This window comes from Artemia franciscana, unplaced genomic scaffold, assembly GCF_032884065.1.
Source record: "Artemia franciscana unplaced genomic scaffold, ASM3288406v1 PGA_scaffold_32, whole genome shotgun sequence".
Lineage (NCBI taxonomy): Eukaryota > Metazoa > Arthropoda > Branchiopoda > Anostraca > Artemiidae > Artemia > Artemia franciscana.
The window spans coordinates 1,557,083-1,574,877 of record NW_027062665.1 but is presented as its reverse complement, the minus strand read 5'-3'; the positions used below and the strand labels follow the sequence as shown (position 1 = coordinate 1,574,877).

General features: G+C 33.5%; 1 protein-coding gene across 2 annotated transcripts in view; it reads left to right on the top strand.

The window, feature by feature from the left end:
- The window catches only part of LOC136041629 (uncharacterized), a 176,567-nt gene that overhangs the window by 53,718 nt on the left and 105,054 nt on the right, over positions 1-17,795 (top strand). Inside the window, exons 5-6 of one of the 2 annotated variants that reach the window (XM_065726325.1) lie at positions 9,148-9,382; positions 15,861-16,446. In XM_065726325.1, coding sequence (XP_065582397.1) covers positions 9,148-9,382; positions 15,861-15,931 — 306 coding nt within the window. In that variant the 3' untranslated portion in view covers positions 15,932-16,446. Of the gene's footprint in view, positions 1-9,147; positions 9,383-15,860; positions 16,447-17,795 lie in introns of those variants that run through there. The other variant, XM_065726326.1, reaches the window with a different exon arrangement.

The window sequence follows — 17,795 nt, the reverse complement described above, 5'->3', positions numbered from 1 at the left end:
CTAAAATCTTGGAAAACACTTAGAGTGGAGGGATCGGGATGAAACTTGGTGGTAAAAATAAGCACAAGTCCTAGATACATCATTGACATAACCGGCACGGATCTGGTCTCTTTGGGGTAGTTGGGGGGGGGGTTAATTCTGAAAAATTAGAAAAAATAAGGTATTTTTAACTTACGAACGGGTGATCGGACCTCAATGAAATTTGATATTTAGAAGGATATCGTGTCTCAAAGCTCTTATTTTAAATCCCGACCGGATCTGGTCGGGCGGGAGAACCTAAAATCATGGAAAACGCCTAGATTGGAGGGGTCGGGATGAAACTTGGTGGGAAAAATAAGCAGAAGTATTAGATACGTCATTTACATAATTGGAATGGATCGGCTCTATTGGGGGGGGGGTTTAAATCTTAAAAATTAGAAAAAAATGATGTATTTTTAACTTACGAAGGAGTGATCGGATCTTCATGAAACTTCATATCTAGAAGGACCTCGTAACTCAGATCTCTTATTTTAAATCTCAACAGGATCCAGCGTCATTGGGGGGGGGGCAGTTGGGGGGGGGGGACCGGAAATCTTAGAAAATACTTAAAGCGGAGAGATCAGGATGAAACGGGATGGGAAGAATAAAAACCTGTCTAAGATATGTGACTGACATAACCGGGCCGGATCTGCTCTCTTTGGTGGAGGCTGGGGGAGGGGGTAATTTGGAAAAATGAGGTATTTTTAACTTACGAAAGGGTGACAAGATCTTAATGAAATTGTATATTTAGAAGAATCTTGTGCTTTAAAGCTCTAATTTTAAATTCCGACCAGATCCTGTGACATTGGGGGGAGTTGGATGGGGAAACCAGAATTCTTGGAAAACGTGAGAATTGGGGTATTTTTATCCTACGAATAAGTGATCGGATCTTAATAAAATTTGATATTTAGAAGGAATTCATGTCTCAGAGCTCGTATTTCAAATTCCGATCAGATCTTTTGACATTAGAGGGAGTTGGAGGGGGAAATCTTGGAAAACACTTGGAGTGGAGGAATCGGGATGAAGCTTGGTGGATAGAATAAGCAAAAGTCCTTGATACGTAATTGACGTAATCGTACCGGATTCGCTCTCTTTGGGGGAGTTGGGGGGGAGGGGTTCAGTGATTTGGCGAGTTTGGTGCTTCTGGACGTGCTAGGACGATGAAAATTGGTAGGTGTGTCAGGGAGCTGCACAGATTGACTTGATAAAGTCGTTTTCCCAGATTCAACCATCTGGGGGGTTAAAGGAAGAGGAAAAATTAGAAAAAATTAGGTATTTATAATTTACAAATGGGTGATCGGATCTTTATGAATTTTGATATTTAGAAGGACATCGTGACTCAGAGCTCTTATTTTAAATCCTGACCGGCATTAAGCCTCTGATTTTCCTTTTAAAACAATCTATTGACTCTTAGAATTTTGTTAGAGCTCATACCGTATGAGCTCTTGGCTCTTAGCTCTTCTTGCGACGTCACAAGTGCCATATGAGCTCTTACCTCTTGTTCTTATTATCTAAACGGATGGTTACTAGTGCCAGGACGGGTGATACTATTGCAATATTTGGGCTGTGATGTCGTCATCTAAGAAGCTGGCCCAATGAAGTGGAGACGTTTGTCTTAACTAGAAATTCTACTGAAATGGCCTTTGATACCCCTTCCTACTCAAAGCATGATTACCAAGAACAATTATTTATTCTGAAGAGAAACATGAATTTTATAATCTTAAAAATCGATTTTTAGCATTTCAAACCCACTCTGAGATATTTTTAGGGGTCCATGGGTATTTCGTAAGCAGTAAAAGAGACATAGCTATAGGAAAGTATTAATATTTCTAATTGTGTCGAGCAAACTGTAGCAAACTTCCTGGGGATATTTTGTGTTGGTGGGGGGGATATTTGTATGGGGATTCCCTCGGGATATTTTAGCAGGAGGGTATTTTCTTGAGGGGAGGTTAAACCCCTTTTGTATATCGTTTGACTTTCTAAAACATGATATAGGAACCCTTATTCTTAGATGCATTATTACTAAGCAAATTGGTCACTCACGTTCGTTCAAGTTACAACTCGAGTAAAAAACTGATCTAGTGAAAGCGATTGCAAATCCGCCAGCGATTATTTTTAAGAAAATCCAGGCTTAAGAATTATCGCCAAAATGAACCGGTGTTATAGAAGGTTTATTCAGTAAAACTATATTGAAAAAAAATCAACTAGTGTCGTGAATATTAGCGATATTTCCGTTTGTATGAGAGGTAGAGGTACCCGGAGATTGAAAAGACACAATTTTCGGCACGATTTTAAATTTTTCTCATGAGAGATGTTACTGTAAAAATAACAGAATATAATCTTTGCCATCCCAAAATATTGCTGATGAGAGTTAATGACTTACTTCTTATTGCAGAACCTTTAATTTTTTACATAAAAATCAGTTTTTTAAACACTAGAGTTTTGTGATGAAAAGTTGCAATCCTCTGTTTTTAACACATAAAATATTTGGTTTTTTAACAATATGTTACCTGTGTTTTTTACCTATGTTACCTATGTTTTTAACACAATATAACGCTATGTTGAAAACTATTTTAACAGTTGATTCATAAAACAATTTTCATATGATGCGGTAAATGTGAATAGCTTTGAAATTCCAATTTATTTCTTTTGAATTTTTGTTTTCAGATTGTGAAATACGTTGAAAAGTCTAATGAAACATGAGAAAATTAAAAAATAGGACCCGTTATTTAAGCCTCACGCCTCACGTCATTTCCTGCCTCGTTTTTGATCATTCTCTAAGATAAAGTCCAAGCAGTATCAATATCCTGGGCTGCTGAATGGATAGACATGCAACTAATAATTCGAACAATATGTAGTACTTTCAATACATGTTATACCTGCAAGCTTGTCGCAAAATCACAGGGAACGAACTTAAGGGTATAGTTTTGGTTTGCCAGATAACCTTACTAGTTCTTGAGAAAAAAATAGACTTTATTTTGAACAAAAAATACTTCGAAATAAACTCTTTTTCTTGAAGCTTTTTGAAACAGCATTAAAACAAACATTTTAAGGTCAGGAGGCCCAGAATATCGGTAGCCCTCCTCCTCATGTTTAAGATAAAATTGAACATTCCGTTAAAAAAAATAGAAAATAAACGCCATTTTTTTTTAAACACTTGCTTGCAGAGGAAGTGGGGCTGCCCCCTTTTGAGTCTGCGTTCTTTCGCTAAAGTTGACTTTTCCCTGAGTACATTACAAGTGAATACTCCAACTCAAGAGTACTGTAACAAAAGTGTTAAGTGTTTCTAACCTGATCCCTCCAGAATGGAAGGGCTAGTTTAATTCATTTAGACAATAACTTTTTTAGTTTAAATATCCTTCAAAGCAATCAGTAAATAAAACACTTCCAGTTATTGGCTGTCTGTGTTGCCCTCTACAGCAATTTCAGCAAATCACTGGTTTCAATTGCGTGATAAGAGTAGGGGATGCCAGACCTCTTTTTTAATTGGTCATTTCTGTTCAGAATTTAAATGTTACTTTTAATTTTAATGAAATTGATTTACCTTTAATTAAGTAAATAGTGAGTATTTATGTAGCTATTTATAAAGTTTTTCCTGAAGATGTTTCTAACAAAAACCAGGGGATTTTAATAGGCAGAACTTTTACAATATTCCGCTACCCATGTCCCTCCGCTATGCTATAATATGCCAGTGTATGTAATGCTGTGCTAGTACTATGTGCTTCCTTGGGAATATAGGTATCTTGTATATTCATAAATGATATACCATTAAAATTAATACCCCTGAAAGAATTCGATAAGCCACTTTATATTTTGAAAAATACTTTTTTCAATAGTGCTAGACTTGATTGTCAAGAAAAAGATATTTGCAATAAATCAGCCAAGAATCTATCAATTTACTGATAAATTTCCAGCCTTGAAAAGCCAGTCCTTTTCCGTGTGTCAGAGTATGCAAATAACCACTAGGTTTACTGAAAAAATAGACCGAAGTTTAAAAATGAAAGACAGTGGAGGTAAAAGAAAACAGACTAGACGAAATCATGAAATGACTGTCGCAAAACTTAAAATGAAATATGTTATCATATTCAAACAAACTATAATCTAGAAAAAATAATACTATTGTTTAGCCATATTTTATGGAATTGTCTCATCTCGGAAGAGCATTTATTAGTGATTACGCCTTGAAGCAGAAACTTTTCCCTGTTCATCTTTCCGCCGAAGATCATCAAATAGAAAGAGTGACTGTCCTTATCTTCTTATGGTCTACTTTTTATTTGATGAAGAAGTAGCAGAGATAAAATTCATACACATTCTTAAAAAAAGGGTCAAAGATGGCAAAAAAGAATTTCAAACAGAGGAATCTATTTTCAGTTGATGACATTTCTACATATTTTAAATTTAGACAAAAAATCGAAGAATCGAAATGAATAGCTCTAGTGTAAAGTTTGGTAGTTCTTAGCAACTAGTAAGAAATTTCTTAATTTCTAGATTTTTTTTTTGCCCATCTCTCTTGACATCCAAACCTAAATAATGCAGAAAAAAAAAAAAAAACAGTTTTAGAAGTCGGAATTCCTGAGCCATTTTGTATCAGTTTGTATGGATTTCTACTTCTAATTTAATTACTTCACTCAAGAAAAAAAGGTTAATCACTACACAACTATATATTGGTTATTCCACATTTTATATTAGTCATATCAATTGTCAATTAAGAAGTTATTAATTAATCATCAGTTAATTATTAATGGTTAACATTCATTAGTTACTAATTAATTATCAATTGTAGACATCATAAATTCTGATTATAATTGGTCAAATACTCAAGAAAAATGACTTAACTATTACACAATTATATTTTCTTACAAATATTAGTTATTTTGTATTTTTTTTTTGTTAACTGTTAATTCAATTATATTTAAGTACCAGGGTTAATCCAGGTAATAAAAAGTGACAGAGAAACAGGCTTCAAAAGGTGAAGCAAATTTAATACATAAAACGGTGTTTGGCATTCTACCCCCTCCCCCGTTGGAAACTCGCCCACGGAAACACAATCCCCCCTTGATTCAAACAAGGTTTTTACAAACCCTGCTTTAAACAATGTTTTCGTTTGATTTATCTAGATTAAGATGTGTTGAATTTCATTTAATTTTTCATTTTTTGAATAGTCAATTCGTGAATTGGTGTCCACAAACTGTACAAAGTAAAAAAAAGAGATAGAAAAAAAAACACAACTTACTATACTAAAAATCCGGTTCAAAATAGAATTTCGTTAGTTGAGTATCTTGCTAAAACATTCTCAATCATCTGCCTTGTAAACATATAGGGTTCAATTGACCTGCAAGGCCAATAGTCTATTAAATAATCGCTGCATACGAATTTGATACAAACAGAAGAAAATGGAATGAAAACTTAACCCAGTTTGAAACTTTTAGCAATAGTAATGAAGTAACTAAAATTCTCTAGGCCTTGTCCAACTGTCAAGCTTCAATTTGAAAACTATTTTTTCCTGGTTTTTGGGTCTCTAGTTTCAGTTAGTAAAGTGTTTAAGAGCAATATATTAAGGGGATTTGATACCTTAAAAGATCATCCTATCTCGTTCATCATAAAATTTTAAGTTTATGTTGCCAAACTATTTAACATTGATTGGTTAATCTTGCCATAACCTACAGAGCTTGAAAAAGATTCCAAATAAACAGCAGAAACTAAAATCTAACACCTAATTTACAAGAAATGTTAGAAAAACCATTTAACTTATCCGTTTTTTTTGTCAGAGACACAGATATTTACTATTAATGAAACTTACACCCTTAGAAAGTGTAAATTTTGTCTTTTCAGCTTAGCGGAAAAAGATTTTCTTTGAAAAGTTCAGGAAAGGACAATCCCTAGAAATATTCTAACATACCTCTAGGAAAGCGCTGGGAATTAACTAGTAAAAAATATTTTGTGAGTAATTTGGTAGTGTTGGGATTCGCTGTGGTTCTAGCTGCTTTGATTGAAAGCGTTTAAGACAAAGGAGAGGTTAAATTTCATTGGCTTTTTAGTCAAATTTTATAGTAAAGCCACACATTCTCAATTGCTATCGTTGGCGATAAGTCAGGTGCGAGAGTTCGCTAACAGACCCTTTGTCTTTGTGACGGTCAGTCGATTCTGAAGATCCCAATTTTTTTAGGACAGTGGATCCTGTTAAGGGTGCTTAGAGGGAGAAAGGAAATTTTCCGAAGTCCCCTGTCTAGATTGTCTTTTACACCAGAAAATATTCGTTTGCCAATTTTCAGAAAAAATTATTTTACCAATTTCAGAAAAAAATATAATTAAAATTATTTAGTCGAGAAAACAAAATATATATACAATTATTATTGTTTTATAGATACAAGAGAATGTAGTGAATATGTGTATTAAAAAATTTATTTAATGACAAAATACAACCAACTGATTATTTGAATTAATAAATTATTTTAAATCTGTCCCTAATTTCGTGTAAGTTACAAGCCCTAATTTCTAAAATGTTTTGTAGCTGCTGGTATTTTTGGTGCTTAACTTATTTTAGTTATTTATGAAGATTATGAATATTAATTATAATTGGCTAAAATGCATTAATTTTGGCTCAGTCAATCCATAATCGGATTTTTTTTCTATACTAAGTAGTCTAGTAGTTCAAGATCGTAGTAGTAGGATCTTAGTTTGAATTATTTATCTTAATTAGCACCCGAGTATAACATTATCACTACTACTACTACTAAAACTCATTGTAGTACCAAGCCACCCTAGAACAACACAGCTGTACATGCGGTTTCTCCATTCTAAATTATTCAAATCTTCCCTCGTTAGCCCTCTCCTTAAAAGTTCCAATTTCCTTTAAATAAGTTCTTACAACCTTTTCCAACTTCATTCAGGGGGAGGGGACCTATTTTTTAGTTGGCCCTAGATGGATGGCTGAAAAAGATGATCTATACAAATATGTCATCCTTTATCCATAAAATATGTCCTAGCCATTCTCTTGAGTTTTCTCTCGTCACAGCCCCAGAAAGTGGAATAGAACCGCTCTTTTCGTAAAGCTTACTATTTCAGATATAATTGGTCATAAAGGTACCCAAAACTGTCTGTAGAACATTCCTTTGAGTAACATTTAACCATCTTCCAGATGCACCAGATGCGCCAATCTTCCATTGACTCATCTTCCAGAGTCCCCACGTTTCAGAGCCATACTTGACCACTCTCATGACTGTAGCTTCCGATGTTCTAATTTTTGTTTCAGACTTATTTGTCTATTTTTCAGACTTTTTCAACTCTGAAAAAGCAGGTAAACAACTAAAAACTCATACAGATCAAGCCAACGACCGGCTGGTAATTTCCTCTTCACCCCTTCCTTTTGTCCCTATGTTGTTTGTCCAGTTGGAAAGACAAATAGTTAGGTACAAACATTGGAGACGATACAACACTACATTTCTATGTCTGAGTACTTTTGAGGAACGCTCTCTCCTTATGCTCCTTATCCTTTCACTTGTCCAGTTGAAGAGATTAATTATTATGCACAAACAACAATGGAGACAGGCATCACACTTCCTTTCTATGATGTACAAAAGGAAAAAAATTCCCAACAATGGGGGATATTTACAGAAGGATACAAAAAGGAGAAAATAAACTCAACAATAGAATATTTTATGAATATTTGGCCACAATTGCACATTTATCTTTATCAAGTTATTTCTTTTCTCTCAGCTTATCATTGATTAAACATGACAACTTTTTCCTTTTTTTTGCGCTAAAGATTCATTGAGTTCTTTTTTTGCAAAGACCTTTCATGTGTATAAATACAACTATTCGGTAGTCCCTACGGTAGTTCCATATTTACCAAGGATAGAAAAAGGAGAAAGTAAAATTAACAATAGAATATTTTACTAATATTACTTTTAATATTTTACTTTTAATATTTTTGCGGTTAATCTTCATTAACAAAAATAAGAATATTTTTTTATACAAAAAAAAATGACTGGTAATTCATTTTTGAACCATAAAAAGGAGATACCTTTGATCTTTGTTAAATAAAATAAACACGTTTCTTTCTGCAGAAAGTTAGGAGCAATGTTAGAACTTGAAATGAACGCAAATTATTTCGTATATGAGGAGGGCTGCCTTTTTCTCAGTACATCGATCCTTACGCTAAAAATCAATTTTTTGTCCAAATGGCTGAAAAACTACTGATGAAAAACAAGGGCCTTCGGATTAAAAGCTTTTTGAAGCAGCTAAAAAATTGTCACCCAACGAGCGGAGGAACGAGGATGGATAGCTCTCTCATATACTGAGTAATTTCTCTTAGTTTTAAGATTTAATGTTGCTCAATACTTTCAGTTGAATGAAAAGAAGTGTTGTTTTTCAAATGTCCAATTATTTTCTCAAATTTTGCCGGGAAGTCCCCCCTAGGTAGACATTTTCCCTCGGAAAATTCTCCCTTAAAAATTCACCCCTTCGGAATTTCCCCAAAGAAAATTTCTCCCATGTAAAATTTTCCCGGCCAATTCCCTCCTTGCTGAAAATTCTCTGCAGAAACCCCAGACATTTCTGCCTGGAAAATTCCCCTTGCCGTCATTCAAAAATGTATTTTTTATTTAATTTCTAACAGTTTTTCAAATCATGACGGATATAACCCCTCCCCTAATGAAAATATGAGCTGTAAATTCCCCCCCCCCAATGGAAACTTCATCCTGTGGAAAATTTATTTTATTCAATTCGAAGAAATTCGCCCAGATTCCCCCTCTTATGGAATATTAACCCTATGAAACCCTACATGAAAAATACCCTCCCTCATCCCCGGGAAAAATTCCCCACAACAATTGTCGTCCCCTAAGAACTTCTTTATAAGCTTATACGACTATTAATACTATTACGACTTATATTATATTAATATAATATACTATTATAATATAATATAATATATAATATATATTATACTTATATTAATATTATAAGCTTGTACGACTATATTCATTTTATGTAATCCTAGCTCAGACTTTATTTTCCGATTTAGCTATTATAATTTATTTGAATTCTTATCCTCTTTACTTTTTATTGCCAATTAACTAAGCCATATTCAATTATTCTACTGTATATGAAACTACATTTGATCATTTCTAGGCCCCAAGCACTTATACTGGAAATGCAAAAAATGAGCCATCCATTGAAGGGTTTGAAAATAATGAACTGCCTCTTCAATTTGTCATTTTGAAAAGCCATTTCAAGGATGGAAAAATGGACTTGGATTGCTCAGCAGTAATTGGAAATGTTTATAAGAAAACTTCCAACATGAGAATTTATGAGGCACCTCCTAGGTCAGCGAAGAATTCTCCGCAGTTAATGCCAAAAAATAGTGGTAAGTCTTTACTGGAATATTTTGACACTTAGTATGAATATGACAAAGTGAATATAGGAATAGCCATTACAAGGACAAAGGCTGGTGGTCATAATAATTTATAACCTATCACATATAGGATAGTTCTTTTTTGTTGTTTACAAAATATTTTCTAGTTTAGAAGTCCTAAGCTCGTGCTTAAATACCAATTTTCACGAAAATCGGGTACTGTTTGTGAAATACCCATTTTGCTCGTTTTGATTTTGAGGTCGTACCTCAATCCTAAACGACAGACATTGAAGACCAAGTTTTCTCACTTTCAGCTAAAGAGGTTGAAAGTTGAGCGTTTACACTGTTGATGAAATGGGGCTAGGGATGGAATTTAGGCATGAGTGCCCGAAGTGGATTACAAACAGAGCATATAAACTACTAACCGAAAGGGTTTGAGACAGATCATGAGCATTGTTTAAAAAGGGTTTAAAGAAAAAAAAACACCATCACTGTATACTAAATTCAACAAGATACGAAGCGCATGTGTGAGGATTTTTGACCTAGGGGGTTAACAAAAAGTGTAATCGGAGTTGCCCCCAGGGGGTGAGAGATAGATTGTATGTATTATCCGGGTTGCAGCGGTAGCTAGGAACCTAGTTAGAGGTGATTACACCCTTAGTTGTAACTACAATAGCCCATAACTCCTAAAAATACAGCCATATTAAAAAAAAAATTCTGTTTTAAAACCACCCCTATTCACCACCACCCTATTCATTATGCCGTATTTCCTTCTTTTGAAGATCGAATTAATTACCATGGACTAGATTTCGTTCTTCACTATAATTAACTTCATACTGTAAAATTACAAATAGGAAAAAGCCTATGTTTTTTTTTTCTTAATTGGAATAGTATAAGACAACTCTGCTACAACCTAAGATTATGACGTCATTGATCGATCTGGTACTTGAAAAATACGTTTTTTCGTAAAAAATGATTATATTTTAAAATTGATTGTTGGTAATTATAAAAGGTTTTTAGCCACGTAGATTTACTTTAGAATGAGCCATTAAAATACTCTCTATGATGTTCCAGTGCCATGCTATCTGAGGAGAAGAAGAAAAAAAAACGAAAAAAAGATTCCATATATGCAGAATAATGGGCTTCCTGTCGCTTTTCTTGATTTTCAGGCCAGTATATTTTCCATGCTGTTCAAGTCAAGAGACAGCACGTCTTCTATATTGGGCATTAGGATTAGGTGGCTCTACTAGTTTACTCCTTGGTTTGATCTGACTGTATATTTAGGAGTTATGGGTTATTCCACTTTTTACTAAGGGACGTGGTTGTCTCCTACTAGGCTGCTAGTTAGCGCTGCGACCCGGCATATCAGAACTAACGTCAAAACATAACGTTTTTCTATTTGCGTCATAAATTGTTCTAATAAAACTATGACGACAATTATCATCTAGTATATGAAAATGCAGTTCTTCGTAAAAATATTGATTGTGTTTAATTTTTTTTTTTTTTTTTAATTACAAAAGCACGTAGATGTGACAAATTCCTGAGGTTATAATAACATAAGCTACTACAGTGCTATAAAAAAATGCATTTTATTTTCTTGCAAAATTGATTATATTTTAAAAATAATTTTTTTAACTGTAAAAGGCACTAGATTTGACAATTTTTTTTTAAACTGAGCCATGAAACAGCTCTCTTCGATTTTCTCGTACCCTGCTATCTGAGGAAAAGAATGAATAAAAAGATGCTGTATATGCAGAATATCGTGGTTGCAGCCATTTTTCTTGATTTTCAAGCCTATATATTTTCCTTGTTGTTAAGGCCAAGGGACGGTAAATTCCTTACATAGGGGTTTTGGACAAAACCCCTATAGGGGTGAACAGTGAACAGCATATTGTTTCCATCACTAACTCCTTCTACTAAACAATGCGAATGCTCCCTCACTGAAGCATTAGGTATACAGCGCCTACAATCTGTCTCGGCACCTTTTGGTTAGCAGTGTGTATCCGTCTCTAACTCCTTATACTCAACAGTAATCTACCTCTGACCTCTTTTGTTGAGTAATGGGTGCACTCTGTCTTGGACCCTCTTTGATCGACACTATTTACGTTGTTTGTCCGACCCCGTAATGTTGACAGTACAAAGATCCGTCTCTGAAACTCTGTGGTAAGCAGTATGTTCACTCCATCGGTCACCCCTTTTGATGAAGAAGAGTGCACTCCTTGGTCTTTCTTCTCCAACTATCATCTCCCCCAATAACCTCATTTTATCAAAAAGGAGTCGTACACCTCTCAAATTTCCATTAGTCAACAGCACTAAAATTATGCCCTTAGGCCCGTGCCTTCAAGTATGCTCTCTTCAATCAATTTTGCATACTCTTCGTCCACCACCCTATTCATTATATATATATATATATATATATATATATATATATATATATATATATATATATATATATATATATATATATATATATATATATATATATATATTTATATATATATATGTATATATATATATATATATATATATATATATATATATATATATATATATATATATATATATATATATATATATATATACATATATATATATATATATATATATATATATATATATATATATATATATATATATATATATATATATATATATATATATATATATATATATATATATATATATATATATATATACTAGCTGTTGGGGTGGCGCTTCGCGCCACCCCAACACCTAGTTGGTGGGGGCGCTTCGCGCCCCCCCCAAGCCCCCCCGCGCGCGTAAGTCGTTACGCGCCATAATAGTTACGCGCCATTGTAGTTGTGTCCCTATGTCCCACCTGTGAATATAGATATATATATATATATATGGTTTTAACTACGTAAAACTTGCGAATATACAACATTCTTTGCTGTCCCATTGTCTTTGCATATAAATAGATTGTCAGGTTATCCCCCTGTTTCCCCCGGTGTCCCCGTTGTAGTTGTGTCCCTGTGTCCCGGTCGTCATTTATATTCCCTGTGTCCCGGGTCCCGGTCATCATTTGTATCCCGGTGTCCCGGTCTGTATATACATTCGTTTTTTAGTTTTGTTTTTCTCCTTTATTTTTTTCCTTTTTTTTTCTTTTTTAGCTTATTTAGATTTTTAGATTTTTTAGTTTTTTTTATTAGTTTTTAGTTTTTATTTCTTTTTAGTTTTTTTGTCCCGGTCGTCATTTATATCCCCCTGTTTCCCCCGGTGTCCCCGTTGTAGTTGTGTCCCTGTGTCCCGGTCGTTATTTATATTCCCTGTGTCCCGGTCGTCATTTGTATCCCGGTGTACCGGTCTGTATATACATTCGTTTTTTAGTTTTGTTTTTCTCCTTTATTTTTTTCCTTTTTTTTTCTTTTTTAGTTTATTTAGATTTTTAGATTTTTTAGTTTTTTTATTAGTTTTTAGTTTTTTTTTCTTTTTAGTTTTTTTGTAGTTTTTACCTTCTTTTTAGTTTTGTTAATTTTTTTTTTTACTTGTGTCCTGGTCGTCATTTATACTCCCTGTGTCCCGGTGCTTTGTTGATTGCTAATCGAACATTCCTTTTGTCCTGGTCGCTTTCTCTTTGAGTGTCGTCATTTATTTTTTTCTTTTTTAGTTCTTTTAGTTTTTACCTTTTTTAGTTTTTTTTTAGTTTTTAGTTTTTTTAGTTTTTTACCTTTTTTTAGTTTTTTTAGTTTTTTAGCTTTTTTATTTTTTTATTAGTTTTTAGTTTTTTTGTAGTTTTTGCCTTTTTTTTTAGTTTTTTGTCCTGGTCGCTTTCTCTTTGAGTGTCGTCATTTATTAGTTTTTTCCTTTTTTTTTTTAGTTTTTTATTGGTTTTTACCTTTATTTTAGCTTATTTTTCAGTTTTTTCCTTTTTTTTAGTTTTTTTTTATTTTTTATTTTTTTTTAGTTTTTTACCTTTTTTTAGTTTTTTTAGTTTTTTTAGTTTTTTAGCTTTTTTACTTTTTTTATTAGTTTTTAGTTTTTTTTTGTAGTTTTTGCCTTTTTTTAGTTTTTTCAGTTTTTTTTTTAGTTTTTTATTGGTTTTTACCTTTATAGTTTTTTTAGTTTTTTAGCTTTTTTATTTTTTTTATTAGTTTTTAGTTTTTTTTTGTAGTTTTTGCCTTTTTTTAGTTTTTTCAGTTTTGACGTCACCTAATCCAGTTTTTTCAGGTGACGTCACCTGACACATCCATCCACACATCCATCCACACATCCACAGACAGACAACTTATTTTTATATATATAGATTTTAAGCTCAATTTTCGTTAGTGGTGAAGTATACCTTTTTTTAAGAAACAGGAATTAAAATTAAGAAAATTTAAAGCTGAAGTTTTTTAACTCAAAATTCTTAACCTCAAACGTCAAAACTTACACTCTATCTGTAGCCCTTTTTCATCAGCTTTAGACACGATTTTTCCTTGACAGTTTTTGGCCAAATTGTACAAGTATATATATATATATATATATATATATATATATAGATATATATATATATATATATATATATATATATATATATATATATATATATATATATATATATATATATATATATATATATATATATATATATATATATATATATATATATATATATATATATATATATATATATATATATATATACTAGCTGTTGGGGTGGCGCTTCGCGCCACCCCAACACCTAGTTGGTGGGGTGCTTCGCGCCCTCCCCCAAGCCCCCCGCGCGCGTAAGTCGTTACGCGCCATATTAGTTACGCGCCATTGTAGTTGTGTCCCTGTGTCCCACCTGTGAATAGAGATAGATATAAATATATGTTTTTAACTACGTAAAACATGCGAATATACAACATTCTTCGCTGTCCCATTGTCTGTGCATATAAATAGATTGTCAGGTTTACTGACTCTTGAACATGCAACATATAATTGTCCATGGGAAAACAATCCGTATTCAGATCTATACCTCATTATTCTAATGATGTGTCCCTGTGTCCCAGTCGTCATTTATATTCCCTGTGTCCCGGTCGTCATTTGTGTCCCGGTGTCCCAGTTTGTAATTTCTCTTTGAGTGTCCCGGTCGTCATTTATATTCCCTGTGTCCCGGTGTCCCGGTCGTCATTTGTGTCCCGGTGTCCCGGTCTGTAATTTCTATTCGAACAATCCCTGTGTCCCGGTCGTCATTTATATATCCCGCCTGTGCCCCCGGCGTCCCCGTTGTAGTTGTGTCCCTGTGTCCCGGTCGTCATTTATATTCCTAATTTCATGACGTCAGCCGACACAGAAACATGACGTCACCTGATCCACAGATCCACAGACAGACAACTTATTTTTATATATATATATATATATATATATATATATATATATATATATATATATATATATATATATATATATATATATATATATATATATATATATATATATATATATATATATATATATATATATATATATATATATATATATATATATATATACATATGTACATTGCATCTATTGCTGTAAATTTTTGTTTTAACATAAATTTGTCATTACGTTTATATAATGTAAGCGAATGAGCATGTATGAAAACTTCACAGGCCAAGAATATCCCTTTTTGAAAATCTTCACGTGTAATCGTCACTGCACTAATGTCCTGGATAATGATGTTAGACCCCCTAAAAATTATACCAGGCACCACAGGACGAGCTTCTCATCCCAAGAAATTGGCTCCTCCTAATATCCTGTATAAGGATGAGAGGCATTTTGATGATAGTGAAGCCATTAAACGGAAAAAACACTAAAGAAAAATGAAATCTACTTCTACATGCAACCTTACTGCACTAGCTTATGGTCTGGTCCCAGAGTGCGGCCAAACATTTGCAGCCAGATATTTGTCCTTAAAGTGAGTATTAGGAGGTCAGCATCTACGATACGGTGACCTCGTTGGTCTGTATGTAAAAATTTATTTTTATATTTGTTGTATTTCAAATAAAAGTTTAGAGCAATCACATGGTTCTATATTTATAATAATACGGTCCTTTTATTGTGTTGCGAGAGCAACACTTTGATTTTGTCGTGTTTATTTCCAAACAACTTTGAATTTTGGAGAGCCTCGTAGAACTCTTGCCTGGGGCCAAAAAGGATGGTTTTTGCTTGTCCTTGAGCCAGAGCCTATAGTGCGTGAAGTAAAGTCGAGTTTTATGGCCTATGTCAGAGAGAACTATCTGAAGTTATGCAGTCAAGCTTTTGTTTCATCAAACCATGTTTCTGCTTTCAAGTGGAAAGCTCTATTCTAGCAGGCAAGCAGATAGGCACCAGATTCATATTGAAGGTGAACTAAAATTTGCTTCACCGAGCAAAGTGTTGCTCTTGCAACACTTTGCTCGGCGAAGACGAACAAACGTTACCTCAACACGTTACGCTATCCATGTAACGTTAATATAGTTGCAGTTTGGTTTTTATTGATCCATTCAAAATATTTGATTCTCCTATTTTCTTTTTCTTCTAGGTAGTTCAGAGTTGAATCACTTGTTAATTCTGTACTTTGTTGTGATCAAAACAACGTTCAGTCTGCAATAATCGCATAATTGCTCCTCTTGCTTAAGACTAGATTTTCATCTAAGGAACAACACAGTTAAAGACCACAGAAGAATACTATATTCTAAGGAAGGGTAAAGTGCAAGGAATTCTACAATGAAGGAATTTATGACAGTCGTTGACCTAAACATAAGGAAAATTGTGGAGTTTGACAAAAAGGTCACAAAACGTCATTATAAAATTATTTTTCTTATCTTGCGACATAAGGCTTAAAAATCTTAAACCGGACGAAGTAATTTGACCCGTTGTTACTGATCTCCTTGAAAAGTGTTCGTTGTTTAACCTGTACAAACAATTGAAAATAAAAAGAATAAAATGAAGCCATGCTATACAATCTAATACAAAGTTCTCTTCACTACAGGCGAAAAAGAGTCAGTGACCGGAAAATCAGTCGTTTTTCATAGCTGAATAAAAGAATTTGCATTATGTCCAGTTTTATAACTATGTGAGTGTTAATAAATTTTGTAACCAAGGAGGTCGTTTTACTATATACTTTAGGGAAAATAAATATTAAACAGCTCAAGGGAAGATGCAGAGATTAGCTGTAACAACGGCCTAGTCTCTAACAGTGTGTCTGTGTGGGCTGCACAGCAACGGGAGATCATTTGAATGCTATCACTGTACAGGCTTGACAAGCTTGACTGGTTTGGAAGAGGTACGGGTTTGTCTGCATGAAAAAAGCGTTTTAGATTCCTTAGCCTCTACGCGGTCTTGAATGAGACATGGAGTGAAATTTGTTTTTTTAAGGTGAATTTAAAAACAAAGGAAGAAATTAAGTTTTTTATTGAATTTAGGGGAAATAATTACCAACTGGGATAAGAAGGGAGTATTTGGGGGGGGGGGTCTAAAGCAGGATGGTTCTTACTTTTAACCGATGTGTCGAAGATATGGATGAGAGTGTGGGCCATGTGAAATATAAGGTGAAGAATTGAGTAAGCTACAAAATGTAGTGCAAGGAGAGTATAGATTTGATGAAAGATAAATCTGATGATAGGTAAATAGATAAATGTAAAGATAAATAGTGATGATAGATATAGGTAATAGATATAGATATATAATAGATATAGATATATAGATAGGTAATAGATATAGATATATATAATAGATATATAATAGATATAGGTAAAGATAAATGTGATGATAACGGTAAATGTGATGAGTGATAGATGCTTACAATTGCTAAAAGTTTAGACTATTTCTCAGGCAGACAATGGAGCACAGAAGTAAATTTTTGTAAACTTTGTTCGTCTTTGTTTATGCAATGTCCATTGTTTAGAACTGAATTTTCTTTTTTATTTTGTACTGCCATTGCCTTTTGGCTCTTAGAACGTATTATTATTATTATTATTATTTAAAAATCAGAGTGGTTTAAGGCTCTGAAGGATCTGAAAAATCAGACTTCTTATGTCTTGAATTGAGTTGGACATTAGCTTAACAAGTATGAAAAGGCAAGATATAGGGGGTCAACAATTTGTAGAACTAGGGACCCGGATTCTGCATCTATTATTGGTAGTTTTCGGAATTTTCGGTTTCCAAAGTATGGATTATCAAAGGAATTCGGCTAGAGTTTGGGAAGGGGGGGGAAAGTGTTTTCACTATTGTTCCTAAGACCAATTTACGAGTCAATGAAATATTTTTTACTGCTTTAGGAGGAATGAAACCTGCATGTTAAGTAGCCATGTTTAAGCCTGCCTTGTGTTTAATAGTTTGGATTTGAATTTTGCTAAACATACCTTATAAGGTAAGACACAGGAAGCACAAATTTTGCATCTTTTACTGATACTTTGCCCTCAGGATATGCCCTCGTCAGCGGCTGTTCTTACAAGAATTAGTTGTTTGGAGCTTC